The following is a 27135-nucleotide window of genomic DNA, read 5'->3' on the forward strand; positions in this document are numbered from 1 at the left end:
CTTGCAGCAGGGATGCCCGCTTGGTTGTTTGTATGACATCCCGTCTGTAATGCAGGGTAGGCATGTACACCGCATCCAAGTATGCATGCGTTCCCCTCTTCCCCCTCTTCTTCTCTCCCTCTATACTATACTCTACAAAGTAGCTATCGAAGCTATCTCGCACCTCCCTGCATGCAAGAGCTACCCTCCTCAAATCTTGTACCTCTCAACCCGAACTCAATAACCGAAACCTACTTTCCCAAAAGAACAAAACGGAACAAAACACATGACACCTACTTGCCAACCCAAACTCAACCTGTAGTCTACCAATGCCAGCGTTCATCTACAACTGGCTGGCCAGGTTTCCCTTGCATTTTTTCCTACCGTGATCTATCTCGCTGATCCGGGGATCCCAACCCTTCCATTCCACCCTAAACATACTCGGACTATTTCCCGCCATGGGGACAGCTATTGAACCTTTATCCATTTAGACTTCTTCCCCGCCACGGTTGGGACTTATATCCTCGTTATTGTTACTCCATCCTCTGATTCAAGTGCCTTCTGCCCAAAACTAAAAGTATATATCTGCATGGGTCTTGGTACGCGTTGAGTTCGCTTGTTTTGAATCTGCCTATCTAGGCAAGGGGGTACTTCCTCAATTTTGAGACTACGGCGGGGGCGCTTATCAGAGGTCCTAATTAGTTGGGCACAGTAACAGTAACGAATACTTCAACTTTTTATAGCGGGCCGAAAGTACGCTTCCTACAGGACAAGAAGCTGATTAACTTCTGACAAAAACCGACAAGGGTGCAATCAAGGGCGAGGAGCTAAGCACGATGCTCCGTGCCCGGTCCGCTAGAGCGCTCGATACGGGGTGCCGCCGTTACTGTAGTTAGTGGTCATGAGTACAAGAGAAGGGGGAAAGAAGAAAACAAAAGGCCTCCCACTCCACCCGATAATTAAAGTTGAGGATAACTACTAGACTACTGCATAGTAACTCTTCCTTGGGGTCACTTACAATGTAATAGAAAAAGCCAGTTAATATGAATGACAAGTCAATTAGTTAGTACCTACCCTGCTGACAGCAGAAGTTATATACCCGGTTGACTTTCACAACCGCGCGTACTAGTTGAGGAGTGAGTCCCATTGAGTTCGATACTAAAAGGTTCAATTTTGAGCATTTGATTGAAATGTGTTCATCAGAATCACCGTTTGTGCATCTGGAAGGGCTTAGTTGACGGATAGTAGGTTATAGAAGTTGGCACCTGTTGTCTGGTTTATTCCTGTCCACCTGGACCTGTCCCAGCACATGCTATCTAACCTCTTTGTTTTATTGTGCTTCTAAGAGGACAATATGGGACTGAAGTCTTTCCAGATACTATCTCAACCAAGTCTGTCTCTAAGAAGTGGAGCAATTTGAGTAGGTCATTATAGCAGGAGATGCAAGCTTGACAGTATGCACCATCTTGCCCACATATCGTGCTCAACTACCGCCTTCTTCCAAATAACTGGGTCAAAATGTGAGACTGTATATCCCCTCGATATTCTGGACATGTCGTTATAATTAACTACTCGAAGCAGTTAATGTTTGTCGCCGGAAGATTCCATGCGATTTCCAGGGGAGACATTGCTTAGCGACTAAGTAACCCCCCTCACCGCTATGGCCGCTGACGCGACATCCAAAACAAAGTGAAGAGGCTATAAAGAACCTCACTCATCTATCCCCAGCAATCCCATCAATCCCTCATCTGCCTTACCTACCCCACCTGCCCATCCACCATGTCCGTCCGTCCCGAAGATCCCGAGAGGAAGGCAATGCGCAAATCGCTGCGTAGACTTGAAAGGCACATCACAGAGCTGAAACCAGACCACCAAATCGCTCCATCAGAGATAGACCAACTCCGGTTCACGTCTATGGTTCTAGATGAGAACTCCACGGATAGACCGGTTTTCTTCACTCCTCTGGATGAATCCTTTCTGCAGACGCCTGACGATAACTATGATAAAAAGTACAGTGCAGAATATGATACCTATGAATCTATATCCGACGACTGGAGGACTCCGAAGGTTTGCGCTCAAGCAATCGACATTTACTGGTCCACCTATATCTCCACCTACTCCCTTGGCATACAGCCTCCGGGTGGTGAAATTGTGTTTTGCCCTGTTGAGTAAGATAGCGTACAATACCCATTTGACACAGCTTATGATTCTGATACAATACTAGAGTTCGCGACAGTGTGTACAAGGATCTCTACCGTTATGACTTCCCGGAATTTGGCTTCACCGATATCGAACAGGTCAGACATGGGCCATACGCCCACATGAAGGGCACTATTTACAATAACCTGAACGCCGACGATGACCACGTTCTTCGGGGAGAACTTCTCCCTATCTTACGTCTCATGATAGGCCATCTGAGAAGGGCACGTTTTATCGATCATATGGTCGCACCAGTGAGTATTCCCTTTCGAAATTCTATTCTCCTCCGAATTCAATTTACATTGCAAGTGGACCTGAATTCCTAATTATACTCTCGGGGTAGATTATGGTCTTCTCGTTCATGGGGCCCCAACAAGCTCGCGTCTTCGAAGTCTACATGGAAGGTCATACCGTCGTGGTACGCCGGACTAAATTGTATGATCTTCGTACCAAGGATGCTGCAGCTTTCAAAACGTTTGCTCGGTGGTACTTTGGAAGACCACGTGCACCAACTGGGACCTCCCAGTAGGTCTATAATAGTCTTCTTGTCTTGCTTTTCAAAAGGAGAACGTGGTGGCGGCCTTTGGACGACTAGATTGGCGTTTGACATATGGGATCTTCTACTTTCTGTATGGGACGGGGTGCACATGTTTAGGAGTTTTCATGTTTTGGGTACGGGATTCAGTTTCGAGTGATACCAGGATTGGACGGCGTGATTTTACTTTGTGACACTTGGTCCTAGGATACACTGAATAATGTCTGTCTTGTCAATGTGGTCACTAAACTACAACAATTTAATGAAGTCTTCAATTAGATCTGAATTTATAGTAGGTTTGATTGCGGCAGTACGCGCAAGATCTCTAAATATGATTAACCCTATTGATCTATATATTTAAGTAAATGAAACTTCATTAATAATACGTGTGCGTCCCCGTTGGGAAGTCATTTATCGCAAATATTATCCTCGTTGTTTCCTTCACATAAAAACAGCTTGCCGTTGATACATGAAACCGGACTACTTCGTCATCAACGTTGTGTAAAATTCATGTTGAGTTGTTCTTAATTGTCACACCTTCTCTTCTCTCTTCTTGAAGAATCACTACTAATGTGTATGTTTGTGTCAGTTGGCAGGCAGGTATCGCGAAATGAAGATAGTGATAGTAGCTATAATCATGAGTAGAGACAATCTTTTATCAGAGCTAGTTCCGTAGATACCTAGTTGACTACCAGCCCCAAGAAGGTGAGTAAATAGCACTCACGAATAATATTGAATATCACCGATTAGACACGACTGCTTCGGTTCAGCTGAATGCTCCTATGTCGGTTGAGATGTGCATCTAGTATCCCTGAAGATAATGAATCGATCGGAGTATTGGGAAAACTATGTGATTGATAATAGCACTAATATAAGATCCCGACGCCTGTGGTACTTGGTAGTGATGAGGGACAGTCGAACTTAGGACATAGGTACCATTCATGATGTGATGTTTTCATATTGTAGACACATGCTAGATGTCCAAGGCTGGTGTTCTACCTTTCATCAACAGGAGAATATATGTCTGATTAACAAGTGTCTCAATTTCTTGGCGTGTTTCTAAGCACCATGTTACCTAACTCACTGAATGAATGTGCACATATATCTATATGCAAACAACCCTCTTCATTCTAGTCACGCATGTATAATACTGCATTAAACCCCGTGAGCATGATGCTTACTCCTAGGGAGCAGCACCCATATGGCAATCAATGCAACCAATAACGCAAGAACAAACGGTTGCAGGCTTTGTACACCACGAGCCCCAGAGATAGCACCAGCGACAAAAGGCAGTCTACGTCCGAAACAAAAGTTTAGCAAAAGAGCTCAAGCAGCAACAGGTTTGGGAATCTAGTGAAGGGGTTAAACGTACATTGCTCCACCTCCGCCAGCTAAAGCCGACGCAAGACCAATCCCGGGCGTATGTAGGTGCTTGGGGAGCAGCTTAGCCGCCACAACAATGGCAGCGGGAAAGAGAGGGCCAGTAAAGAAGCCGAGCAGCGAGATAGCCACCGCGGACACGACGAATTGTGGTACCAGCCAGAAGATAAGCTCTAGGGCAATTGATGTCGCAAGATATATGCTGATAGCAATCCGCTCTCCTTCATTAGCAGTCAGCATTCACGCGATCATGCATTGATGGGGGAAGGGAAACATGCCCAACCAGTCGTTTACGAAACCGAGTACAAGCCGCCCCACGGTGACACCAGCCCAGAAGCCGGTTGGAATCAGACCAGATTCGTATGGCTCGCCATGACGGACCTGAACCATGAAATCCACGACCCAGCCACCCACAGATACTGGACAGATGCGAATCAGATTATCTATTCACTGTAAGGATGAAGCAGCGAACGCACCTTCGACGCCCATGTACACAAAGAGCCAGACTGCTATCAGCCAGGTAATAGGACTTTTCATAACCTCTGTCGTTCTGCTTCCACCGCCACTACCGGAACTTCTATGGTTCTTGGCTCTGTAGCTAACTGCATCTTCTTTCCAGAACAGAGTGGAGTTCACCATGAGTTCTAGAACGGACACACCAAGCAGTGTATAATAGAAATAGTTCCAGCGAAGGCCGGACTTGATCATCTGAGTCCCAATCAGTGGACTTAGGGTTGCCCTGCAGTAGTCCTCAGTATTGCCAGTTGTCAGATATTGTACTTGTCTATGTCCACATACCCGAGGCCGTAAAATGCTTGAAGCACCCCCATCATAGCGTTTGCATTGGCCATATCCGCAATCCAGGAGTTCCATGCCGCGTCGATGAGGCCATTGCCCAAGCCAACAATCACGTAGACAGCCAGCATTGCCGGCCAGGGTGGATGGGTGGCCATAATCACGTAAGGAATGATATGGCATAGAGGACCGATTATCGCAATTCCTCTCTGGCCCAGTGTCATGTGAATTTTGTTGACAATGAGCGTGGCTATGGTGTATCCGGCAAATGGGGTCACGAAAATAAGAGAAAGCACAGTAGTCGACAGATTATAGTCTTCGCGAAGCTACTCCACGTTCAGCATCTCCCTGTTGAAGAACCGTATCTTGTCAATAGAATCCATACATATGGGACGAGTGCCTGCAAGATAAGCAATTAGTCTGTCATTCTTAACTGGTACAGTGATTGTTTCATTGAGGAAGGGAGCTCACTCCGTAAACACCATCATTTGCTCCTACAACCGCAAAACTGATGAATGTAGCCAGAAGTCGCCATCTATTAATAGGAGGATCGTTCCATTTCTGCTTCTGCTGTACGATTGCGTCTGCGGTACTCGGACCAAATGGTTGAACTGGGTCCTGGGACTCCTGTTGCCCCTGTAAAGCCAGCTCAATTGTTGTTGTTGACATATTGTACCTTTCAAACTGGAGGTAGAATGAGGCAACGAAGGGAAAGGAATGTTAGTGGCGTTGCTTTGTAGTTGAGAAGTACCTGATACATGTGATCGCGTTCCCCGCCTCATGAGTCAAGAATAATCTTTAATTGACGTTTGTTATAGGCTGACCCACCAAGACAGAAGCGTTGGAGACTGGCAGAGGACAGCCAAGTGTCCGTGCTGCACCCCGCCCATGATTCCTTGACGTTTGACATGTTCCTTTCCTGCATTTCCTGCCCACATCGTGATGATCCTAGCCGAAAGGAGCAGCCTTTCTATACTTGATCAGACAGGCGGTCGGGGTATATTTCCCCTGAATGGCATGTGCTGGCCGACCTTCCTAATCGGGGTTGACTTACCGAAGGCATTTGTGATGTGATATAGAAGACGGCAGTCAAGTGAGGTTGGACTGTTACGCTTCGATAGTCAGTTTATATGCCTGCGATATCGTCGATTTCATCCGTGTTTCACAACCACATGCTTGGACTTAAACAAACCATGTGAACGGTTACACCACCCCAAGAATTGCCTTGCCTGCGTGTGGGCATACGAACTCTAAAATTACTTTATACAACGGGAATAGACCTGAAAGTATCTTGGGAGTTTTGTAAAACATCTGAGGGGGACGAAATTATCCCAAGCCCAAGTGATTCATCTTTGCTCAGTGAGCTGGTGAAGTCAATAATTCACCTCTAGTTTTGTGAAATAGAGATGAATATACTCGTATGGTCTATATGTTCAACATCCTTTCCACATCCTCGTCTCCCAGGAGCTCAGCGTGCTCTCTTCTCAATCTGGCCGGATCATTAGTCTCAAACCAAAATGCCCACGTACTTTGGGTATTAATGTCAAGGTTGTTCCGGCTTGATTTTAATCCCACATGCTGCAGCTGAGGCGGTGCCAGAGCATAGCGCGTCAGTTGGCTCTGATCAGCGTACTCCTCTATCATAGAGTCCGTCTGGCCATGCCCTCTTGCGCTCAAGAACCCAATCAGGCCATCCACACTTTCCCTCGGAAACACCAAGCCCTGAGTGCAACATCCCGACTTGTTCATCTCAACAACCCCGCGAAGCGGCATCAGGTTGTATTTACCGGCCATGTATACGAGTGCGGTGAAGGCCGGAACGCACACCATAGAGATAACCACGATGCTCAGGTTGTCAAGGTGGAGCTGCTGAAAGCGAGTGCGTCGAACCATGAATAAGGATGAGAGTGAAGATAGTATGAGAAGGCCGAATATTAGGGGCATGTTTCTGTATACCGTGTCGGAGTCGCTCCAGCCCAGTGAGGTTTCGGTATAGAAAAGACGGAGGTATATCCAAGGACTTCCTGGTTGGTCCCGTTGGGAAATGTCGGACAGTGCCTTCAGAGTCTTCGAGAACCACCCTGTGGCAAGGATAATGTCGTCTTCGAAAATGATAGTATAGGGTGCATTTATTTCCTGGCAGGTACGTAGCGCGTATATGTAGTCGCTGCAGACGATTAGCTGGCTTGGTCCAGGAAGCAGATACATATTGACCACGGTCTTCGAATACGACCAATGACTTACAAAACCCCCTTCTCATAGAAGTTTTTATCTTTCTCCAGGTCCTGCAAGTGCTGAAATTGTCCATCCGACACATTATAAGTATCTGCCGAATCCACCAGTCCATCCACCCATTTCTGGTCCCAGCTGGGATGTACTCTCGGGTCTGTATCGGCAAAAAGAATGTTGAGATACAACGCTTGTCGCTCTCGTTCGTCCAGCCCCTCCAACAGCGAGCCAACAGATGCCTCAAAGTAGTGGTCCGAGTCTCGTCGAACAGTAACCATAGCTACACAAACGGAGGGGGTGCTCCTGCCTTTCAAGTAGTCGGGTGGACTGATGCCCGAATTGTGCTGTGAGATAAAATGCCAGGCTTCTCGCTCACGGTGGAGACTATAATCGAGCTCGTAGACATGGCGGTCTTGGAAAAACGCGGAGTGTGGATCACGCCAGAGACTGATGCGAAGATAATAGAATATTAAGAGCCAGACGAACAAGCTAAAGATGAAGATCTTCGATGCGCGCAGTTGAAGGTAATGCGGAAGTTGCGAGAGAGATTGTTTGACGGCTCTTTTCACAGGGATTGGGAGCATTGTCTGGTGGTGGAGATTAGGGAGGAGGGAAGAAGGGGGAGGGGAGGCCGGAATGAGGCTATATTACGAGGACGCTGGAAGCTGCATTTGTTAGAGTACTAGAGGCAAACGAGATTCCAAGGTAGCAAACGGCGCAGGTAGCAGCATTTAGCAGTGGACAGTTACATCTTGGCAATTAGCGTACTTCGTGGTAATGTTTGAACGATGCATGCCAGGAGAATGAGCTACGACTAACAAGGCTGAGAAGACTATCCTTAACCCCCACAGTTACCTACAGACCCCTACAGTTCACCAACGGACTCCGGTGTACGGGGCCAGGATGGGTCAAAGTCTCCTACTAGCAATTATAGGGTCTTTTCATTTCAGCACATAGGCGCCTAGCACGCGGCTCCACTGTCTGTTCGTCGATTTAATTGACCCACCACCCACAGAATGTCTGTGTTTAGAGTACCAAGTAAGACATACAGGGCTAGTGGTGCCTTAGTGTATCAAAGTCACCGACCAAACCATAGTTGATAAAGGCCCGGCGCATGCACCGCGCGACTTGGCATTAGTAAGACTCATTGGGAACCAAATTACTGCATCGCCCAGATGCTAGACGTTGGTGCTTGTAAGTGACTTGATTTTATTGAACTGGCGGCACGAACCGAAAGTACGTCCACCAGGATACTGTGGCATTAGTCGTCTGCTAGTCTAGATCCCTCGGTTCTGACCAGTCCCACCCACAATATGCTACCCATTATACCCATCTTGATCCCAGAAACTTCCAAAGGAGGTGAAGTGTATGGCTACTATCAATGATCCAACTTCGCCATAACCCTCACCCCCTTGGACCCCATCTTCGGCATGGCGACCTGATAGTCATACAGAAACGCCACATCCTCGGCATCTGTTTCGAACAGAGTCATGTCGAATTCTCGAACCAGAGCCGCGACCACAAGGTACAGCTCCGCACGCGCGAGTTCGATCCCAAGGCACCTTCGCCCTCCCTTGTTGAACGCCATTTGAAACCTCCGTCGCTCCTTTCCAGCATCGCCGAGCCAGCGTCCCGGATCAAAGACGAAGGGATCCGGAAAGACGGTATCCGCGGTGTGCGCACTAAGGGTTGTGGTGCATACCGGAGTGCCTGGTGGAATTGTGTACGATTTGTCTTTCGTGCTGGGCGGACAGGTTGAGGAGACGTAGGCAGAAGGCGTGTAGGTCAGCGGCTCATGAGCGATACGTGCGGACCGAGCCGTGACACCGAAGGAAAGCCGGTTACCTTCCTCGATTACGGCGGATAGATATGGGAGTTGCTCGAGCTGAGTCCATGAGGAAGGGACAGGAACGGCACGGAGCTCCTGGCGAAGTTTCTCCAGGAGTGTACGATTGGCAAGAAGATGATAGAAGATGATGTTGAGTGTCTGCGCTGGTGATTCTGTTCCAGCTAGTACTAGTAGGGCTCCTTCTTGTTGTAGCCGCAGGAGAGTCTTCTCTGAGGCTGGCAGGTTTGGGTTGTCCAGTACTGAATCAAACACTGACTCTTTGCCGGTCGGTCCAATGTGCTTACTGACAGTCACTGCGGATTCCTTGCGCTGCATAATCATCACAATCTCCTCACGAACCCGCTGCACTATTTGTTAGCCTTGAACAGTTGGTGGGTGCAGAGACTCACGTCAAATAGGGCAAGCATATCAATAAGGCCCGGAGGCATCATTGGGCGGCTTATAAACATGGGAAGCGACTCCAGAAAGTCGGGAATTTGCGGGAAATGTTTGTTAAGATTAATCCCCATCAAGAGCTCTTTGCTATTTTGACGGAGGATGGCAGCTTTCGATTCGCTTGCAAGTACATCTGTCTGGTGTGCAAAGAGGAAATTCGAGACAACACTGGGCAGTCAGCCTCATTACCCAGCGTATGATGTGTCAACTTACTCATTAGAGAACGCAAAAAACGCATCAGACAAGTTGACTGGTGTGCCTCTAGCTACATGGGTGGATATTAACTGCTTTAGCTCGTCTACCTTGTCTGTGATCAACCCCTCCATGTACAGGATGTTCTTTTTGCTGAAAAAGGCTGTCAGAGACTCTCGCCGGACTTTATGCAAGTCATGGTCAGTGGTTGTGCCCACTCCACCCGGGACGCGAAGGCTCCTCAGCTGATAGCCATACTTGTCCCTTCGAGTCATCGATGGGGCGTAAATAGTGTCCAAAAAGCCGACGTCATTGATGTGAATCTCATCTGGGGTGATACGGATTATTGGGCCTGCAATCGTCAGCCGCACTCAATTTGAAGCAGAGCTTGACATACCATATCTCGTGTGAAGTTCTTGTATCTTGAACACATATTGACCGGGCCGAATAACGTCAAAATAGAACTCATACCACCATGTTAGAGCTGCAAGGCGGGGGCCGGGAATATGTGCTAGGGCGTGGAAGTGAAGGCGACGAATAGCTTCACTTATTGTCCATAGTATGGACAGAAAGACAGCGACCCCAAGGTTCCAGAGCAAAGACATAATCAAATACCAGGCTCAGCAGACTTGAGACGAAGGAGGAGTAACTAAGACTGGCAGTAGGTCAGGCAAGAGGCAAGAGGCAAGAGGCCAGAGAGGGGACAAACAGAGGATCTTTGAGGATGGTTCTGAAAATAGCCTCTCTGTAAGAAACGTGACCAGGGTCATCCTGGTGTGTAATCCAGTCTAAGTCAGCATGCCCGTAGCCGCATCCGACTGAGTTGCTAGAAGGTATACACCTCAATTAAGATGTGAGGGTTGCACCGACTCCATGGGCTTTATAATTGTCTCACTCCTCTCACCTCTCGATGATGGCTCTCCTATCGTTGATGAAGCTTCAAGAGCCTCTTTGGCATTATGTCACGAACATACGCGACTCCTGCTGCTATTATTACGGTCTCGATCCTCTTCCCCGTCTTGGGCATCGTGACGGTGGCCCTTCGCTTTTATACGAGAAAAAAGACCAAGTCTGTGTTGTGGATTGATGATTGGCTGACTCTACCCGCACTGGTAAGTAAATGTGCCTAATCAATTAAGACCCAACAATCCTAACTCATTTCAGGGGTTAGAATGTGTACTCGCGGCGCTTCTGCTCTGGGGGGCAACTACAGAAGCATTAGGGGGCCATCTTCCCCAACCTGATGATCCACGGCCAAATGCCTACATCTTTTCAACGTCTGAACAACAGATTAGACTTCTCCAGGTTCAGTCCACGCTGCTTCAAAATATCTTCGAGTCCTGATGGATTGTAGATCCAGTATTTCGCTGACATCGTGACTGTCCTGGCATTCGGCTTTACGAAGCTTAGCATTCTCTACTTCTACCGCAGCATTTTCTGCAGCAGGCGGACCATTAGGACTGCTTTTCATTATGTGACTATGTTCATGATAGCACTCGTCTCTGTTTGGACTATAGTTTTTGGATTTGGTACAATCTTTCTCTGCGGTGCTCACCCCGAGAATGCGTGGGGTACCATTGCAGTCGTTACAACCGAGTGCAGTCTACAGGTTCCGCTCGTCGAAGCATATGCGATTTCTGATTTCATCATGGATGTGATTATATGGCTACTACCACTGCCACGGGTAAGTGAATCATGGAACGGCCACAGCATCTAGAACTAACCACCACAGATATGGTTGCTGAACATATCCGTCCGCCAAAGAATGGCACTAGGATTGGTCTTTCTTGTTGGTCTCTTGTAAGCACAGTTTCTGATAATCTATGATGTGCGCCTGACATACACAGGGCAATCGCAGCTTCTGCTACACGAATGGCTATTTATATCGCTCACCTCATTAATCCATTTGCCCAGTCAGATGGAGAAAGTACGAAACCATACACCACTCCATGATCAAAGCTAACAGCACAGCACTCGTCTCATACCTCTTGTTCTGGACGATGGTCGAATGCGGGCTCGGTGTCATCGTTATCTGCCTCCCTGCCCTACGGCCAATGTATAGAAAGATCGAATTAAATTCTTTCATCGGCAGCTTTAGAAGGTATCTTCACCGAGGATCGAAACCAACAACATCGAGAGGTATACGACTGAACAGCCGGAACGACTCGGTAAATTCAATCTCGTCAAACATGAACCTTGTTCGACCCTGGCACCCCGGGCCAACAACGACATCGATTGCTGTCGGGCGCAATGCTCCGGCATCCCAACATCTCCAAAATACGGAGACAGGGATTCAAGTCACAAGGGAGATCGAGCTAGCTACGCTAGGATCAAGCTAATGTATGGTGACCTGGAAGTTAGCAGGAGGTAGCACAAACTTGATCAATGTGTTTCCCAAATAGTACCTAGCCAACTCAGAGCAACAAGCTAATAATCGTGTATTCCATCAGCCCCTAGACTTGGAAATGACCCTGTACTGCTTGCATAAATGCCTCCTCATAAGACACAGGCGTGCCGTATGGCCAGCGCCTAGGTTACACGGGCGCAGCCAGACGATTTCAAAGCAAGGCTGACGCCAAGTAGGACTGCTTTGATGCGGTTTGAACTGTGAATCGAAGAGACGGAAACTAGCATTATCCAGAGATGATACCAGTAATAAAACATACCGAAATGTCACATCAATGCTTCAGCTATCAAATCGCTCCATAGCACAGTGTGCCCCGGATTTGAAGCGAATATGCATGCTACCTTTCGAGAGTCAAAAGCCAAATACACCTCGCTCGATCGAAAAGAACCTGATAATGCTATCTCTCTATCCAAGCGCCTTTATGATCGCGGCTTATCCCTCCGTCATATCTGGCGAGAGGCCTTGATAGTTTGTCTTGGCATCCTCTGCACCGGCCTTTTAGTAGAACGTATCTTAGTCCCGCTGGACACCAGAGCTCCCAAGCCTGTCCCAGAATATGGTCAGTGGTATCATTAAGGCTCCGAGCCTCGCCTGACTCGTGAACATTTACTAACCGAACGTGACAATAAAAAGAGACCGCCTCCCAAGACAATCGCTGGATCCATTACCAATGGATTACAGGAATTTACAGCTCCTCGAAACCCGAAGATATCGACGCCGTGAACCAAGCCTGGGAGGAAATTATCCCAGCCTACGGCTTCGTCGCAGTGGATCACGGCTGGGCTGCGCAGAACCACCTCCCAGCGAGTATGAGTCTTCCATCGGATTCTTCCAAGGGGGTGTATATTCTTGATGCGTGAGGCTAGCCCATTTTCCAGCTACTTTATCTCTTCATCCTTTCCCCCTGAGCCTTTCAAATAGGATTTTATGACCTATGACCTTTAAGAATTCATACTAACGATGAACTTGATATATGTAGGTACCACCAGATTCACTGTCTAACAATAATCCGCCGCACACTCCTAGAGATCCAATCGGGGAAGTTACCCACACTCCCAATCCAACATTCTTGGCACTGCTTCGACAGCCTGTTGCAGTATATTGTATGTGGGACATCAGAGGATACACTCCTGTACACCTGGGGACGGAATCAAACGGGTGATGGACAAGTACGGGAGTGTCTCGATTGGAAGCGTCGGAAGGAATGGATTCGTCAAAGAACGGCTTGTTATAGGGATAGTGAACAGCCGATCCGACTAGTTGATCATTTTACAACGTGTGAGGAGGACGAGGAAGGGGGAGAGATGGAGACTGATGATGGGATTAGGTTGATGTGACGGGGACATCCATCATTCGATCTGGAACAGGGAAAGTTGAAGAGAAAATCAGAGATAGATAATTGTCTCTTTCTCTCCTTTTATGTGATCATCTATTTGCCACAAGCTCTTGTCCTCGAATAGAGGGATCCTTTATCTAAGATACAATGTCTCCGTTGCACTTTGGTGATCTACCAACCATCCCCAATAACAGTATTGTCCTCCCTATTGTCACCCTCGTCGTTTGGTAAGGCAGCTCTCTCATGAATGAGATCAGCATCAAATTCAGCAACGCGGTATCTGGCTTCGAGAGACATCGAGGACTCAGCGGCTCCTATCTTCCTGTTATAATCTGCCTGACGGTTGCTACTTGGGGCTTTGACATACGCGGGATCACTGCAGCATGCACAGTCAGGAGGGATATGCACAGAGAGCAGGTCAGGCTGATCTTCATGATGGAAGGAATGCCATGCTTTGAAGGGAGTAATGGGAGATAGTCTTTCTAATGTTGTGTTGTTATTGAGGCTTATTTGCAATAAAAAGGCAATACTCCATACTTATCTTCTTATATCAGGGTCAAAGCAAAACTAGATACAATACGTATGATAGACACACCCAATTAGATGGAATATTACGACAAGCGTAATAGTAAGACATTCGGGACAACGACAGCTAGGTGGGAACCCCACCACAAACAACAAGCCCAAGTCAGTCACATCCTGCACAATGGACAGGGTCTGTAGTAAGTTGTAGGACATTACTTAAGATCAGCGTGTCACTTGTATAACACCCGGCCTGATGCTGCTCGATATCCGGTGCCAGGCGGAGAAGGTCGTCGCAATGGGGCTCATTCCCCATCCATCACATCCACACACAGTATACAATGTTTGAAGTAGAGCAAAAGAAAGCCAAACAGGCTATCTCGGATTCGTTCGTTCCGACCAGACTTAGTTCATCACCAGTGCACTTATTACGAAATTTGTACAGACAGGCAGCTAAGACTAACCTTGCCCTGAAGGGTGACTCAAGAAGAGCCAGGCAAGTGTGCTTACGCGCTGAACGAAATCCATCAGTTACATCGCCCAGGCAAGGAGCCACTCACCCCGCTTGCCGATCAGTGGGTGGTTACTTCCCATATTCAGCTGGGAGCGTTGGGGGTGGCGTTGTAGCATGCATGTCATGTAGGCAGTGTAACAGGAGGTCGTCGAGGTTGAAATTTCAAGAGACTACTTGCTTGGCTCAACACACGCCATGCACCAGAGTGATTGCGATGCTGCCGGAAGCAATCAGCAGCCATGCGTTACATACTGACTGCGCTATTTGCAACGCCTGCTCATAGTATCATATGGGGCTGGAGTATTGGGTGCGTGCTCAATGAACATCCAATGTGTTTCTGAGACTTGTGCTTACTGGGGAGATTGTAGGACGGCCTAATGGTGAGATATGCAGACGCGAGCATCCTTTTCGAATGTGCCTACTTACTGTACAACCGTTGGGAGAAGACACATGATAGCAAAAAGACGTATAGCATACAAAAATAAGCATAACGAAGGAAAAAGGAAATAGAGAAGTGAAAATATCCATGCCATCTTTATCTATCAAATCATTCCTCGTCGAATATATATGTTTCATCCGACTTAGCACGCGTACGCCCGACTCCCTGTTCCCTCGCGCCCTGGATACGCACCACTACCAGCATCGACTCCCTTGGTAGTCTGTAGTGATGTAGGTTGGTTTGGTTGCATAGCTGGTCTACCATGTGGTGGCATTGCCCAAATCATGTTCCTATTTGGAAGTCGTCAGCCATTTTGCGCGCGTCACACAGAAGTATCTTTCCCCTGCTTACCTTGAGATATTCGCTGCCCTTCTCCAAGTATTCCTGTCGAGTAATCGAGCACTTGTTCAATTCTGATCCCGAAGCCCACTGTGCAGCACCCTTCCAAGCATCCAACACTGGGTCAGCTGCACGCCGAACGTTGAGCTGGGAGTCCACGGGGAGATACGCGCGGAAGTCGTTGCGGAGACGTTCGTCGAAGTTCTGGAACATGGTGTTGCCACCCGTGAGGAAAACATCCCGCAGCAATCTCGATTGCTCCTCGGGGTTCGGAAATCGTTGGTTCACAATATCGGCCGCGATCTCCAGCAGCCCGGCCTGATCAATGCCAGCAATGGACGGCTTGAACACCACCTCGGGGACGCGAATTCGTTCCACGTTCAGATGCAGCTGGTGAGCCTCGCGTTGGCTCTCGGGGTCAAATGGCCAGGGACCCCGCAAGAAGACGTGCACTAAGCTCTTCGTCCAGTCGGATTGCGCTGCGAGCGTGTGGTTCTCGGTGAATTCGGGATCGTACTCGAGTAGTTCCTTCTCAACGGCGTCGAGCATGCCTCCAAGGTCCTCCTCCTCTTCTTCATCACTCTGTTCGCCGGTAGCCACCGTTCGATAGACACCCCAGTCTTCGTCGTTAGCACCGAAGGTGTCGTCGTCGCCGCCGCGCCTCCGCTTCTTGGGGCCATCCGCAGCGAGATTCGCGAGCGTCTTCATGCGCATCTGGCTGGCCAATGACTTGCGGTTGCCAAGATCCGCCTTCATCCTGTCGCGTTCCTTAATCTTCTGCATGATGTTCTGTTGTGTAGATAGGTTAGACATGCCATAGATAGTGTATCGAACAATCATACCTGACGGTTTGCTCTTCGTTCAGCTAGCCAGTTTTCGAAATCGTTCTCGCGTTTCTCGCGGTCGAGCCGTTCTTCCTCTTCACGACGAGCCTTCTCCCGCTCTTTCTCTGCCTTCGCGCGTTGTCGAGCTTCCACGTTGGACTTCATTAGTCGCTGATGGCGCTTTTCCTTCAGACCAGCTTCATCCAATTCTTCATCCGGGACGTCCAATAACGGGAATGACATCTCCTCCTGGGGCTCTTCGGTTTCCTCAATCCCCAGGTCCCGATTCCGGGATCGTTTGATGGACCGCTCAAGATCCCGGATCAATCGGTCTAGATGGGCTTCATCCTTCAGGTCCTCGGCCTCGAGAATGCGCCTCGCTTCCTTCTTCGTCTCTGAGGCAAGTCCATTTTGTAGATCCTTGTAGTACTCCAATTCCTGTTCCTTCTTCATCAACTTTTCCAGCCGCATCTTAGCGGCCTGCTCCTGCAACCGACGCCCACTCTCCTTCTTCCGCTCGGCAATCCGGGCGAGTTCTTCCTCGGTCTTTTCGGGCACAACATGCTCGGTATAAGGGTATTGGACGATACAATCTCGCTCCTCCAGCCCCGTCCAGTCTAGGTAGCGGCTCAACTCTTGGTCGTAGTCCTTGGAAACGTAGCAATGCTTGTGCACAATATCTTCCATCTGGCTCTCCGTCATCCTAGCCGGGAAGGTCGGATACTTCAGGCGCATGAGTTTCAGCAAGTATTCCGATGCGTGCAGCCCACCCCAATTCAGTCTCGAGCAGTTGGATAGCAAGGCCTTGTTATTCAGCACGGGAATCACATGTGTCGATGTATGCGAAGACGAGATGATAAGACCGTCCTTGCCGCGGTTGTATCGATAGGAGAATAGGGAGTCGATGCCGTAGGCGACCGATGGCGCGGAATAGCACTCGAACAGGATTTCGTTCATCACTAGCAAAGCGTTAGCAATACCACTATTGTAGCCGCAAGCGACACCACTTACTCCGTCTGGGATAGGCGAGGTTCGCGATGGGCTCAGTCATAACAATCGGCCTGTCAACACCTCCATTGGCACCATCGACACCCAGCTTGATGAACAGATAGTCCAAAACCCCCTCCATGACGTCCCAGTTGCCCACCACACTCGTACCAGGGTCAAACGCATAGCGCAGCTGACCGCGCGTAGTCGCATCTACATAGGAATCGTAACCGATGAATTGGCAGGCTTTGTTGAGCTTCCGGTCGCGATACCGGCTCATCACAGGGGGGAGCACGAAACGCGGGGTTTTGTCAAACGACCAACCGGCTTTGACCAGATTTGAGCCTTCAAATGAGAAGCAAAAGTCAGTAACCGTATGCGATGTGGTCTCAAGCCTGATCCATCACTCACCATTATCGATAACTATGGCGCTAGTACTCTTGCTCTTTTCGTAGCCTTCGGGTTGAGGGGGATGGTAGCCTTTGAAAGGATGGTCTTGTACATTGTAAGGTTCCGGGGGAGGCTTCGTGGCACCTTTCTCGGTCGAATTGATCGTGAACCGGGTTGGAAGAACCGACTGGATCGAGGTGATAGCCATGGTGGTTTGGATGCAGGCGCTCTTAGCAGCAACTTGGAAGCTTCCAGGCAAAGACCGCTCACTGCATTGCAGTGAGTGTCGCAAGGGCTAGTACACCAGATACCAACTAGCAGAAGATATATGCGCGCTGATAAGGCTGTCAGAGATAGGAGGACGCAGTTCGCGGTGGTGTTGGTGATGAGGAAGGAAAGGAAACTGGAGCTTGAAAGTTCCCCAGCTTTGGTCGGGGCCGTGGAGGCCTCTCCGGCCACCGCCAGCGGCGCTCTATGCCGCCAAGCCGATACGACGAACTATACCTCTTTACAGAATGTATCAGCCACACTTGTGGAAGTCTATACTTGGTCTACTGCCCAATTCATTCGGGTCTAAGTGAATGACAGAATGTTCATGTGAAATTATCATGTCCTCATTACTAAAAAAAAAAATAGGAAACTCGGTTGGGTATCAAGAACTGGACGACGAAGAAGATGGGTCTTGCAAATTCTCCGTCGCTAATGCTGATCAGCTAAATTCAACCAAACAATATAAGAGATATTACCTTCCAGATGGAATAGAACATTAGACTGGTAGTTCTTGAACATCTGTGCGACGAGCTCGACGTTCATGTTCTGGATATTGACCTCCTAATAAAACCCATCAGCACCTCTACCGTGGCGGAAAGCGAGGGAGTGTGCTTACCTGGAGGCTTCTATTCATGACCATAATAGACTCATTCAATTTCTCCTAGAGGCGATCAGCCTTTGCAATACAGGATGCCCTTCAGGTAACATACGATGTTGCCGATAATGCGAGAGAGCAGCAGGGCCTGCTGGTGCTCATGAGGACTCTCCTATACATGACATTAGAATGATCTTGCTACTAAATGACACATCCAGTGGACTGGATTCCTTACCATCTTTGTTATTTTGTGTAGTTCGTGGATGGACTTAATTGATGTTGTGTTTGTTTGTTGCTTTGGATTCACGGCAACCCAACATGTGCTGCCCCACGTGACTGACACCGCGCTGGGAAGTGGTTACAAGGTTCACTATCCAGACATCAGATCTTCAGAATCGGCTCAAATTTGTATCTTCCCTCATTCTTGGACTCTATCGCCGAGAAAACAGTGATTATTACTGCGCCATCTGGCAATTAGCACCGGTGATATCGGTTCGCATCGTGCACTCTGTTCTCACCACTCGAGCAAGGCCCGGACGAGGAGCACCACCCGACTCCCAGTTCAGCATCATCAACCAACCTGCATAACTGACCCAAGACACCGGCTTCAACCTTCTACTCCAGAAGCTCACTCGCATATCAACGTTTCATCACCACTATGGCTCCTCTTACCCCCGCCGAACAGGAGCAACACCAAGCGCTCCTTGATCGTCTCGACATCGCGCAAGTTCCCCGTCCGTTCCGCAATCCGAACTGGAAGCCATCCCAGCGTCGCAACAAGAACGTCAAGCAACTTATTTCAGAGAGTACAAGAAAGGAGGCTTCCGTTATGGCGACACAGTCCAATTCTGGCGCAACCACCCCGCTCCCAGCTACGTCCGCCAGCACCGACGGCAGCCAAACCCCTGCCGATGGCACACCTCGAACGAACATCGCGCAGGCCGCGCAGAACCTCTCAACCCTGGTGCTGGAAAAGAACGCACGAGCTGCATTCACATCTGGACCTGCCGTAACGTACACGAACATCGAATCCGCGCCATCATTGCACCCGTCGCAGCAAACCCGTTACTGCGATATAACAGGCCTGCCTGCGCCTTACACAGATCCCAAGACGAGGCTGAGGTATCATGATAAGGAGGTCTTTAGTGTCATCAGGACACTTGGTCAAGGAGTGCCGGAGAGTTATTTGGAACTCAGGGCTGCCCATGTTGTGCTTAAATGAGGTTATGATTTTGCTATGAAAATGTTTTGTTCTACAATGTAAGATATCAGGTAAGTTGTTGAATTCGAAGCCAAGGGAATGCATCGAGATCTAACTAAGGTCCTGCTAGATAGCAGCCTAATCTAATACGCGATTTATGTACGGCCAACACAGTCAAGCCCTTTCCACCCACCATGCCCCTCTCGAGACAGGTTCAAAGAAAGCGCTCCGGCTTATTCGTGACCTTATAAAAGTCTATCTTCGCCTTGTGCAAGTTGCACTCGACTAGTACCGAAGCTCCAGGAACCGGAACTTCAGTTACAGCATCCGAAGATGCTGTCGCCGCGGCGTGAAATGAGGGCTGAGCGTAGGCTCGCCAGGTATATACGGGCAGTATAGTGGCAGTAATAGAGTCGCCGATTGAAGTCATATGAACACCTCATATCATCGTATGCACTCCTTGTAGAAGCGTCGCGTCTCTGGCATTGATGCATCAATCAAATCTTGGAAAGATTGCACATGAGAAGCTTGACTAGACATCACATCATCAGAGATCCTAGTCAATGGCAAGCAATCCGAAGTATATTGTCGACATGCAACATGCTTCCACGGTGGTAAACACCCAGAGGTAGGTAGAATCGGTTGAGAAGTTGAGTTGAGAGAAGCCGAAAATGGCGGCTGTGCGAATGTTGTTGATCGCCCGACCGCCATCCAAAGGCGGAATAGTACAAACCTAGCCAAGAAAGGGACGTGGCAGAATTGGGAATTTTGCGCAGCAGCCGCAGTTGTTCCGTGTTTACTCGCATTGCTGGCGCCTGTACTTCAAGAGTATCGTCAATCCTCAAGGACGACTGCCTATATATTGGTGTGCGATATCTTCATTCTTTTCTACCACCGACTATTTGTGGGTTAACGGCCTCGTCGTCCGTTCCAGCATATATACTGCCCCGTGCACGCGATCTCCGCAAGCCTCCGAATCGCATCGCATCATTGGGAGCTATAATCAACCTCGAACTCCTCTAGTTCCTAGTTTCAGTTCTTGACATATTGTTCTCGACTTCCATATCAGTGTGCGCCTGGCCATAGATTCAGAAAACAGCCAAAATGCCTACAATGTGGCTGTCCGATAACCAGAGTAAGAACCGCCTTCTCGTACACTTCGCACGAAAGCATATCCGGATCATGGCTAACTCACGTCCTTTCTTACAACAGAGATCGGAGTCATCTTCTGCTCAGCTGGTATGTCAAGATAACATGCTCGCTCCGAGAGCGCAATTCCCACATCACCTACCAATTGACACACCTACTAACAATGTCCCCCCAATAGGAGGCTTGTTCCTCTTCGGCGGAGTCCTAATGTTCTTCGATCGCTCACTGTACGTCCATAACCAAACCCACTTATATATCCTCAATCACTCCAAGATCACTAACAAACCCAACAATGCAGCCTGGCAATGGGAAACGTACGCCAATCTACCTGAAACCTACTTTAATCCCGTCCTCGATGCCGAACTAACCCAACCCAGATCCTCTTCCTCATCGGCCTCACCCTAATAATCGGTCTCGAAAAGACCTTCGCCTTCTTCTCCCGTCGCCAAAAACTCAAGGGCACCGCCGCCTTCGCCGCCGGAATCCTCCTCATCCTCCTCCGCTGGCCGCTAACCGGGTTCATAATCGAGCTGTACGGTCTCTTCATCCTCTTCGGCGACTTCCTGATTACAATTGGCCAGTTTGCGGGGAATATCCCCGTCGTGGGACCGTTCATCAAACAGGTTCTGGAGACGTTGGCGGGTGGAAGGAGGAATGCGGAGTTGCCTGTATAGACAGGGGACTTTACATTACGCTTTCCGTTCGATTCTCTGTTGAGGGTTATAGCCGTGGAGTGCGTGAGGAATTGACCTTGATAACGATGACGATGAATGATGGGAGGGATCTGGATCTGTCATGTTCATGTGTATGACTAGCTACGCGGCACTGGGTTTCTCTTCCTTTTTCTTGTTACGAATTATTGCATGATGAGATGGGATGGGTATGATATGGTATGGTATGTTGTGGTGTGGTATGGACTACTACTATCGTTTGTTGGTCTAGGTCCCATGTCCATCTACTCTCTGGATGTGCGGGGTGGAGGTGGTGGTGTTTCGCTTTTATAATAGGGTTGTTATTATTATGTACTAGAGACTTTTAATTGTTAATATATCTTTCCGATGAGGGGATCATCTTGGGTTGTCTTTCTTAGAAAGTTCAGTGCTTTGGGTAGAGCATATTGGTTGGTATTAACTTTCGTTGTGAATACTTCTGTACTCTTTAGTCGTGTATCTGCAAGGATCGGAGCTGTCAAAAAGTTGCAAGGAACAGCGTGGCCGGTGATATCATTCGGAATGCGGGACAGCTTTTGACTGTGAACTTTGTTTCATGAGCATGTGAGATTAGTTTGGTCTGGACTCTCACTTCCGAGGAGGTCTCGCTGCAATGGCTTTACTTGTAAGTGCATAATGTACAGGTATGAATCTACGTGGTATAATAGAATGCCAATTGATGCGAAGGATATCGGAGAGAAAAAGACAATCGAGAAAAGAGAGACCACCATGATGATTTACATTTGAATAACCAGTATTACCGACTGTCCCCTTCATGGCGAGACAAAATACAATTTCATTCTGCTTTTATACCCATTTACCGGGGGTTGTTGATGTAGTCAACGAGGTTCTCGACCACGGTAGCGGCATTCGTGGTCTGGACGTTCTCAGCGTGGTGGGCGACCATCACGCAGGAGACGGCCTTGACGACAACGATACCCTCCTTACCCTATTTGTTTCCGGAGATTAGTGACTGTATATTTTCGAATCGTGATAAAGGGGGGTGGTGTGTAAGTGTGAGTGAGAGAATACCTTCTTGCCGTACAGACTGCGCTCGTCAGCCTTGATGGTAACGAACTTCTCTCCGCCAACGGTGATACCGTTAGCGAAAGCGACATCTTTGTCCTTAAAGGCAGCGACAAGGCTCTGGAGCTCGGTAGGGGAGACCTGCGGTGGTCATTAACGCTGGGTTCCGTGCTTGTTGGCACTTGTTTGGCCGTGGAGTCACGCCGATCAGGTCGGCGGTTGTTGGGGGACGTGTCATACCGAGAAACCGGGAGAGGAGGCCTCAACGCCGGAGAGGTCGTGGCTCAGAATACCAGCCTTGTCAAATTGGCCTGATCCCATCAAGCTGAATGGCTTCGCGTCAGAATTCCGATGCCAACTTGGAGGGGCGGCAGTGGCCGAAGCGGGGTAAACATGGTTAGGGTATACGGTACCTGGAATCGACATATCCTAAGTAGCAGAGAGGAAAAGAGTCAGTCAATAGATACCAAGATGGAGTATTTCATAGCAAGACTGGAATATCACAGGAAGAGTGAATATGTCATTATCGTACCTTGCCAAATCGCAGAGTGCTGACCCATGGTGACGGTCGGATAAACAATCGACGGGACGGTCGGGAAAGGGGAAGGGAAACGGATAAGCAGAGCAATCCGTGATAAGAGTGGAACTGAGTGGGAAGAAAGGACTCCAAGCAAGAACTAGGAATCGACCAGGAGAAAGAAAGATAATGCGCTGGGAAGAAAAGGTGGTATGTAGTGAGTTGGAGGTAAGTCTCGAAGAAAGTTGGTGGGAAAGGAGGGGGAAGAAGGAGGCCGACGATGAGGTGAGTTTACTTAAGGCGGATTAGTTAGTTTGCTTTGGTGGGGGGTGGGTTTGGTTTCGATTTGCTTTCGCTGCCAGCTTGAGAGAGTCTCCTCTCTCCTAAGTAATTCCCGACTTTTCGCCTTCTCTGCTTGTCGGTCACCGTCTACTATTCATTCTGCTATTCATCTGCTACCTAATAATATCCTCATTTGAACTTTATCCTCACCAACAAGGGATACATTTCGACGTCAAACACCATATCCGTTTGCCGCTTTTCCTTCCTCCCTTCTACCAGCTGTCATCTACCCTTTTGGGGGGGAGTTCTACCGGTACTTACCTCTTCCTACGTCATCATGCTAGCAACAAAGAGCTTGGAGCTTGACTCTGAATAGCCTCATCCAATGAAGACCACCTCTATTCTAGCTCAACCTTAGTATTCTACGTACGTAGAGGCTAGAGAAGTATCCAGGCGGTGGAGAGCCCAACGGCAGACCGACTCCGTAGTTCACCCGCTTCTGTATAGGATTAGTCCCCTACCGGTGCAATAACTAGACCCTGTTAGACACCCAAGGATGTCCACTTTGCGGGCCTCTTTTACACCGGTTCCTTCTTACCGCCTCTTTGATACCTCTCCTATCATCCTATGGCTTTCTTCTTGTAAAAATCATCGAGAACGTCTGTGCCCTGCGAAAACCCGAGCTGAGGTGACGACTGGCAACCTGGTGGGATGACTGAGCACGTGCCTGTCAGCGAGTCAGGTGCCGGGGATCATCTGCAGCCATCCGTCACTTTCTACTGTTAATCTATCCCATCCTCGACATTTCCCTTGTCGATGAGGATGGATAGCGGAAACTGCCGTCCATCAAAAACCGTCCTATGATGATTTTACTGCCACCTATTCTCAAGCCATCAAGCCATGATTAACAAGATGATTAAAGGAACTAGAAACGGCATTCAGGAGATGGCTGGTCCGTGACTTGCCCTAAAGGTGAGGCCCGCGGGTCAGTTCCTTGGGCGGCCTCTTACTCTAATTTCCCCAGTGGACTCCGAATTCTTATCTAGCGGGCCTCGTGCCTCAACGGGCTATCGCAATCTATCACTCAAGAGAGAAGAGACCCGGATTAACTGCGACTTTCGGTTGCCGACAAAGAATGCAGGCACGGTCGCACGAGCATCGTGTGAGATGGATTTTCTCATCTGCGGCATCGGTTAAAGCATCCGTAACACCAAGGCCCTGGGAATGAGTCTCAGACCTTGGGCGATCGCCAGGCGATTCACATCTTCACAATATCATTGGTCGAGCGCACAGCGGTTTCAGGACAGCTGGATCCAATGAGTCCAGCTGCGCCAACGCTCATGCTTCCAACTCGAGGTGAATCCGTCGGCCGGAGTCTCTCTCTTTGGCCCCTCGCCCGCGCTCGTAATCAAAATGCGCCCGCAACAGCCCACGTTGTTTTGCAGCCACTAGACTAAGCGCCTGGTTGGGTCTTCGAAAACACTCACCTATGTCATAATCAGAAAGCTTTTGATTCCTGTGACTGGGCGACTGTCCGTGTTAAGTGTCAGCTATGCGGGGATGCCGTGTGGTCTCTCCTGAGCAATTTCTCTGGAAATTTTTGTTGGCTGTTCTGCCGTCGCGCTTCGTCAGATCTTGCACATTATGTTAATCTAAGCCCTCGCGCTAGTCTGCCCCTGCCACACGTCTCACTTAGATGTAGCGCTCTGCCTAGTGCTCCACAATAACTGCCGCAACGTCTTAACTATGCTGCGCTGACCCTCTATCGTCAATTCTCCTTTTCTCCCCATCATGAACTGACTCTTTCCTTGTCTGAACTGCTTGTATTCAATTTTGGGCCTTCTGGAAGGCCGTCCATTCCTTTGTCTTGGGTTTTTGATAGTAGCAGGGCTCGGTCCCCTCTGAACGTTCTTTACTTCTTATTTTCTCCCCATCGTCTCTCTCTTAGCAATCCTCTGGGACTTTCGTCTGTTCATTTTCACTTCAGATACGGTATTTGACATACAGGCAGTCTTGCAAAATGGCTAGGGGAACCTTTCTAGGGAGGTCGCGTACGATTCGGCAGGCGGAGGCTGGCTCTTCCGCTACACCGAAGCGCTCTGACATGCTGCCACGGAAAGATCAGAAATGTATCGAGAGTGGCGCAAACAATGGCCGCCCGGCGCCTCATGCGAACCGGGATTTCCATCGGCCAGGGGCATCTGAGGGGCGCCAGCAGAAGAAGTTGCAAGCCATGAGCCCTATCAACACCGAGGCTCCCCCGCTTCCTTGTTCCCCAATATCGTCACCAGTCAGCACCAATAACGACATGAATGGGAGTCTTATCGGCGTCGCGTTAGGAAGCCCTCGGATGATCGACCCGCAAGCTCCCATGGCGCAGATGCAGGAGGCAGTTCCTGCCAAACCGGCAGAACCCCAAACGCGACCCTCTCTGCAGCGCAAGCCAAGCAAATGGAAGAAGATCGGTGGCCTATTCAAGGCTAAGGCCGCCATGACAGCCCCTCCAAATCAGCCTTTCTATCAGGTCCGGCTCGAGAACGAATGGCCAATGCAAGACTCGACCTATTCATTCGACCAGCAACCCAAAGTTCAGTCTCCAGAGCACGGAAATCCTGCCAGTCCCACTTCAGGAGCGGAAGCCTGGCCATCTATAACACCGGAAATTCACACTTCCACACAGGAACCAAAGCAGCCCCATCCAGATGTAACCAGTGGTTCGCCCCAAGCGAAGGAACAGTTCCTTGGATCTGGGCCCTTGCTCCAGGTTGATATACCTGACATTCAGCTGGAGCGATACAGCGTCATGTTTGGAGGGGTTCTCAAGAAGAACAGGCCGTCTTCCATGAATAGGCGCAGCAAAACTTTAGAGGATACCATTCCGCCTGCTGAAGAGGTATTGTGCCTACAATCCCATTTGACTAGTATAAACTCCCAAATTGACACAATCATCAGGACATTCCCCATTCGCCGGACATGGAGCCTCGACGAACTTCTCCGACACGGTCAAAATCCCCCAGTCCCAGTTTCAGCCTGTTCCCATCGACCAAAACCAGCAAGGCCTCGAAGGTCTTGGGAAGCCAGAATATTCCTCGCGGTCCCAGCCCACTTCACAGAAGCCAAACATCCCTTGGGGATCAAGAAAATATGTCGGAAAAGAATAGTGTGGTCCTCATGATCCATAGCTCCCAGCCATCCCACAAGCAACAGAACTCGGTGTCTTCATTCCTTTCCTCCACGACCATTGGTTCCGAAGACGAACGGCTCCTATTGCAGAAACTAGGTCCTGTCCGCTCATACTTCGACGCAAGGGAACCAGAATGGGAGATCATCAACAAGAAGCCCACAGCAAAGGAACCCGTACGCGAATCACCTCCACCGCTAAGGATCGATACGCAAATGGATTCTCCCCGAACGGCTAGTTGTGGATCATCAACTTTGTCTGCATCCTCAGACACGCCTGTCAACGCGCCCCGACAAAGAAACGAGATCCCATCCCCGGCAAGCAGACAAACCTCCCCGACCTCGCCAAGACGCAAGCCCTCCGGGGACGCCAACAACGACAGTAACACATCCGAGTCAGAAAACCCCGTCCCGACCGTCGAAATATCCATCGCACGATCCGTCTCCGTCTCGAAAGGTAAAAGGCAGGTCCTTGTACCTATCAGACCACGGCCAGACCGTTTGGATCCCAATGAGCGCATCGGCGATAAGAAGGGAAAAGCGCCCCAGGTTATGGAAGCTGACCGCAACCATCTCCCTGGACGATCGCAGGAGGTACTCGTTGACACCATCTAAGCGAATCAGTCTTGTGAAGTTGGTTATGGTCATGATCACGTTCTTGCGTTTTGCTTCTTTCAGGTCATATATATCACGTTTCGATTTTCATCTTTATTTTCTATAGCGCAGGTAGCGTTCACCATTTTGATTTCCTGATCCAGCTAGGTGCACCAGAGTTGGTGGTATTTAGTTTCTGGATTCTTTTTGGGTTTCAACTCTTCTTTGGGACAGCTTACGCTAGTTCACATGTAGTTTCC

The 27135-nt window shown here is 49.1% G+C and overlaps 13 protein-coding genes across 13 annotated transcripts; 7 read left to right on the forward strand and 6 right to left on the reverse strand.

Annotated features, from left to right (window-relative positions):
- Nucleotides 1-1758: 1758 nt before the first annotated feature.
- ASPBRDRAFT_24766 (uncharacterized protein) lies at nucleotides 1759-2707 on the forward strand (the record flags this gene model as incomplete). The annotated part of the gene is made up of 3 exons (XM_067622086.1): nucleotides 1759-2147; nucleotides 2204-2432; nucleotides 2522-2707. 3 exons carry the CDS (start codon nucleotides 1759-1761, stop codon nucleotides 2705-2707), a joined length of 804 nt encoding a protein of 267 aa, XP_067484303.1.
- Nucleotides 2708-3472: 765 nt separating this feature from the next.
- Nucleotides 3473-5640, reverse strand: ASPBRDRAFT_70575 (MFS transporter). The gene is made up of 7 exons (XM_067629084.1): nucleotides 5360-5640; nucleotides 5274-5288; nucleotides 4892-5214; nucleotides 4570-4832; nucleotides 4372-4512; nucleotides 4086-4314; nucleotides 3473-4007 (listed from the first exon to the last, which is right to left on the reverse strand). Exons 1-7 carry the CDS (start codon nucleotides 5555-5557, stop codon nucleotides 3869-3871), a joined length of 1308 nt encoding a protein of 435 aa, XP_067484304.1. The 5' UTR covers nucleotides 5558-5640; the 3' UTR covers nucleotides 3473-3868.
- Nucleotides 5641-6125: 485 nt separating this feature from the next.
- Nucleotides 6126-7701, reverse strand: ASPBRDRAFT_140550 (uncharacterized protein; the record flags this gene model as incomplete). The annotated part of the gene is made up of 2 exons (XM_067619168.1): nucleotides 6126-7055; nucleotides 7133-7701. 2 exons carry the CDS (start codon nucleotides 7699-7701, stop codon nucleotides 6314-6316), a joined length of 1311 nt encoding a protein of 436 aa, XP_067484305.1. The 3' UTR covers nucleotides 6126-6313.
- Nucleotides 7702-8495: 794 nt separating this feature from the next.
- ASPBRDRAFT_654180 (cytochrome P450) lies at nucleotides 8496-10227 on the reverse strand (the record flags this gene model as incomplete). The annotated part of the gene is made up of 4 exons (XM_067628531.1): nucleotides 9991-10227; nucleotides 9615-9945; nucleotides 9356-9569; nucleotides 8496-9308 (listed from the first exon to the last, which is right to left on the reverse strand). The coding sequence occupies exons 1-4, from the start codon at nucleotides 10196-10198 to the stop codon at nucleotides 8496-8498; spliced, it is 1566 nt and encodes a 521-aa protein (XP_067484306.1). The 5' UTR covers nucleotides 10199-10227.
- A 148-nt stretch (nucleotides 10228-10375) lies between these two features.
- Nucleotides 10376-12077, forward strand: ASPBRDRAFT_224665 (uncharacterized protein). Its single transcript, XM_067621988.1, has 6 exons — nucleotides 10376-10705; nucleotides 10758-10898; nucleotides 10948-11277; nucleotides 11326-11393; nucleotides 11441-11520; nucleotides 11565-12077. Exons 1-6 carry the CDS (start codon nucleotides 10553-10555, stop codon nucleotides 11930-11932), a joined length of 1140 nt encoding a protein of 379 aa, XP_067484307.1. The 5' UTR covers nucleotides 10376-10552; the 3' UTR covers nucleotides 11933-12077.
- A 253-nt stretch (nucleotides 12078-12330) lies between these two features.
- Nucleotides 12331-12860, forward strand: ASPBRDRAFT_24772 (uncharacterized protein; the record flags this gene model as incomplete). The annotated part of the gene is made up of 2 exons (XM_067622087.1): nucleotides 12331-12559; nucleotides 12634-12860. The coding sequence occupies 2 exons, from the start codon at nucleotides 12331-12333 to the stop codon at nucleotides 12858-12860; spliced, it is 456 nt and encodes a 151-aa protein (XP_067484308.1).
- Nucleotides 12861-14752: 1892 nt separating this feature from the next.
- On the reverse strand, nucleotides 14753-17745 carry ASPBRDRAFT_165645 (actin-related protein ARP5). The gene is made up of 5 exons (XM_067619563.1): nucleotides 17373-17745; nucleotides 16986-17306; nucleotides 15993-16933; nucleotides 15163-15939; nucleotides 14753-15101 (listed from the first exon to the last, which is right to left on the reverse strand). Exons 1-5 carry the CDS (start codon nucleotides 17557-17559, stop codon nucleotides 15069-15071), a joined length of 2259 nt encoding a protein of 752 aa, XP_067484309.1. The 5' UTR covers nucleotides 17560-17745; the 3' UTR covers nucleotides 14753-15068.
- A 160-nt stretch (nucleotides 17746-17905) lies between these two features.
- Nucleotides 17906-18486, reverse strand: ASPBRDRAFT_140557 (DASH complex subunit DAD4). Its single transcript, XM_067619169.1, has 5 exons — nucleotides 18452-18486; nucleotides 18332-18388; nucleotides 18238-18282; nucleotides 18098-18182; nucleotides 17906-18050 (listed from the first exon to the last, which is right to left on the reverse strand). The coding sequence occupies exons 1-5, from the start codon at nucleotides 18452-18454 to the stop codon at nucleotides 18004-18006; spliced, it is 237 nt and encodes a 78-aa protein (XP_067484310.1). The 5' UTR covers nucleotides 18455-18486; the 3' UTR covers nucleotides 17906-18003.
- On the forward strand, nucleotides 18480-19858 carry ASPBRDRAFT_36255 (uncharacterized protein). The gene is made up of 2 exons (XM_067623467.1): nucleotides 18480-19488; nucleotides 19548-19858. The coding sequence occupies exon 1, from the start codon at nucleotides 18875-18877 to the stop codon at nucleotides 19436-19438; it is 564 nt and encodes a 187-aa protein (XP_067484311.1). The 5' UTR covers nucleotides 18480-18874; the 3' UTR covers nucleotides 19439-19488; nucleotides 19548-19858.
- A 353-nt stretch (nucleotides 19859-20211) lies between these two features.
- Nucleotides 20212-21632, forward strand: ASPBRDRAFT_36258 (Got1 family protein). Its single transcript, XM_067623468.1, has 5 exons — nucleotides 20212-20552; nucleotides 20630-20656; nucleotides 20745-20793; nucleotides 20865-20880; nucleotides 20944-21632. Exons 1-5 carry the CDS (start codon nucleotides 20522-20524, stop codon nucleotides 21238-21240), a joined length of 420 nt encoding a protein of 139 aa, XP_067484312.1. The 5' UTR covers nucleotides 20212-20521; the 3' UTR covers nucleotides 21241-21632.
- Nucleotides 21623-22851, reverse strand: pfy1 (profilin). Its single transcript, XM_067623469.1, has 5 exons — nucleotides 22835-22851; nucleotides 22716-22731; nucleotides 22543-22627; nucleotides 22309-22443; nucleotides 21623-22225 (listed from the first exon to the last, which is right to left on the reverse strand). The coding sequence occupies exons 3-5, from the start codon at nucleotides 22621-22623 to the stop codon at nucleotides 22094-22096; spliced, it is 348 nt and encodes a 115-aa protein (XP_067484313.1). The 5' UTR covers nucleotides 22624-22627; nucleotides 22716-22731; nucleotides 22835-22851; the 3' UTR covers nucleotides 21623-22093.
- Nucleotides 22852-23186: 335 nt separating this feature from the next.
- Nucleotides 23187-24168, forward strand: ASPBRDRAFT_36261 (uncharacterized protein). Its single transcript, XM_067623470.1, has 2 exons — nucleotides 23187-24053; nucleotides 24126-24168. The coding sequence occupies exon 1, from the start codon at nucleotides 23658-23660 to the stop codon at nucleotides 23814-23816; it is 159 nt and encodes a 52-aa protein (XP_067484314.1). The 5' UTR covers nucleotides 23187-23657; the 3' UTR covers nucleotides 23817-24053; nucleotides 24126-24168.
- A 953-nt stretch (nucleotides 24169-25121) lies between these two features.
- ASPBRDRAFT_24777 (uncharacterized protein) lies at nucleotides 25122-26896 on the forward strand (the record flags this gene model as incomplete). The annotated part of the gene is made up of 2 exons (XM_067622088.1): nucleotides 25122-25994; nucleotides 26054-26896. The coding sequence occupies 2 exons, from the start codon at nucleotides 25122-25124 to the stop codon at nucleotides 26894-26896; spliced, it is 1716 nt and encodes a 571-aa protein (XP_067484315.1).
- Nucleotides 26897-27135: the final 239 nt, after the last annotated feature.

This window comes from Aspergillus brasiliensis, assembly GCF_001889945.1.
Source record: "Aspergillus brasiliensis CBS 101740 unplaced genomic scaffold ASPBRscaffold_1, whole genome shotgun sequence".
NCBI lineage: Eukaryota > Fungi > Ascomycota > Eurotiomycetes > Eurotiales > Aspergillaceae > Aspergillus > Aspergillus brasiliensis.

Coding starts and splice junctions, on each gene's coding strand:
- ASPBRDRAFT_36258 (XM_067623468.1), top strand. CDS start 20,522: ATGCCTACAATGTGGCTGTCCGATAACCAGA. Junction 20,553..20,629: donor GTGGCTGTCCGATAACCAGA/GTAAGAACCGCC, acceptor TTCTTACAACAG/AGATCGGAGTCATCTTCTGC. Junction 20,657..20,744: donor AGTCATCTTCTGCTCAGCTG/GTATGTCAAGAT, acceptor TCCCCCCAATAG/GAGGCTTGTTCCTCTTCGGC.
- ASPBRDRAFT_70575 (XM_067629084.1), bottom strand. CDS start 5,557: ATGTCAACAACAACAATTGAGCTGGCTTTACAGGGGCAACAGGAGTCC. Junction 4,833..4,891: donor CAAGCATTTTACGGCCTCGG/GTATGTGGACAT, acceptor GGACTACTGCAG/GGCAACCCTAAGTCCACTGA. Junction 4,315..4,371: donor TTTCGTAAACGACTGGTTGG/GCATGTTTCCCT, acceptor CTGCTAATGAAG/GAGAGCGGATTGCTATCAGC.
- pfy1 (XM_067623469.1), bottom strand. CDS start 22,623: ATGGGATCAGGCCAATTTGACAAGGCTGGTATTCTGAGCCACGACCTC. Junction 22,444..22,542: donor CCTCCTCTCCCGGTTTCTCG/GTATGACACGTC, acceptor TGACCACCGCAG/GTCTCCCCTACCGAGCTCCA. Junction 22,226..22,308: donor GCAGTCTGTACGGCAAGAAG/GTATTCTCTCAC, acceptor GGAAACAAATAG/GGTAAGGAGGGTATCGTTGT.
- ASPBRDRAFT_36261 (XM_067623470.1), top strand. CDS start 23,658: ATGTCCACTTTGCGGGCCTCTTTTACACCGGTTCCTTCTTACCGCCTC.
- ASPBRDRAFT_140557 (XM_067619169.1), bottom strand. Junction 18,183..18,237: donor TCATGAATAGAAGCCTCCAG/GTAAGCACACTC, acceptor GGGTTTTATTAG/GAGGTCAATATCCAGAACAT. Junction 18,051..18,097: donor TGTTCTATTCCATCTGGAAG/GTAATATCTCTT, acceptor GATCAGCATTAG/CGACGGAGAATTTGCAAGAC.
- ASPBRDRAFT_165645 (XM_067619563.1), bottom strand. CDS start 17,559: ATGGCTATCACCTCGATCCAGTCGGTTCTTCCAACCCGGTTCACGATC. Junction 15,940..15,992: donor AACGAAGAGCAAACCGTCAG/GTATGATTGTTC, acceptor TCTACACAACAG/AACATCATGCAGAAGATTAA. Junction 15,102..15,162: donor AGGGCAGCGAATATCTCAAG/GTAAGCAGGGGA, acceptor ACTTCCAAATAG/GAACATGATTTGGGCAATGC.
- ASPBRDRAFT_224665 (XM_067621988.1), top strand. CDS start 10,553: ATGTCACGAACATACGCGACTCCTGCTGCTATTATTACGGTCTCGATC. Junction 11,278..11,325: donor GGCTACTACCACTGCCACGG/GTAAGTGAATCA, acceptor TAACCACCACAG/ATATGGTTGCTGAACATATC. Junction 11,394..11,440: donor GTCTTTCTTGTTGGTCTCTT/GTAAGCACAGTT, acceptor TGACATACACAG/GGCAATCGCAGCTTCTGCTA.
- ASPBRDRAFT_36255 (XM_067623467.1), top strand. CDS start 18,875: ATGGCTCCTCTTACCCCCGCCGAACAGGAGCAACACCAAGCGCTCCTT.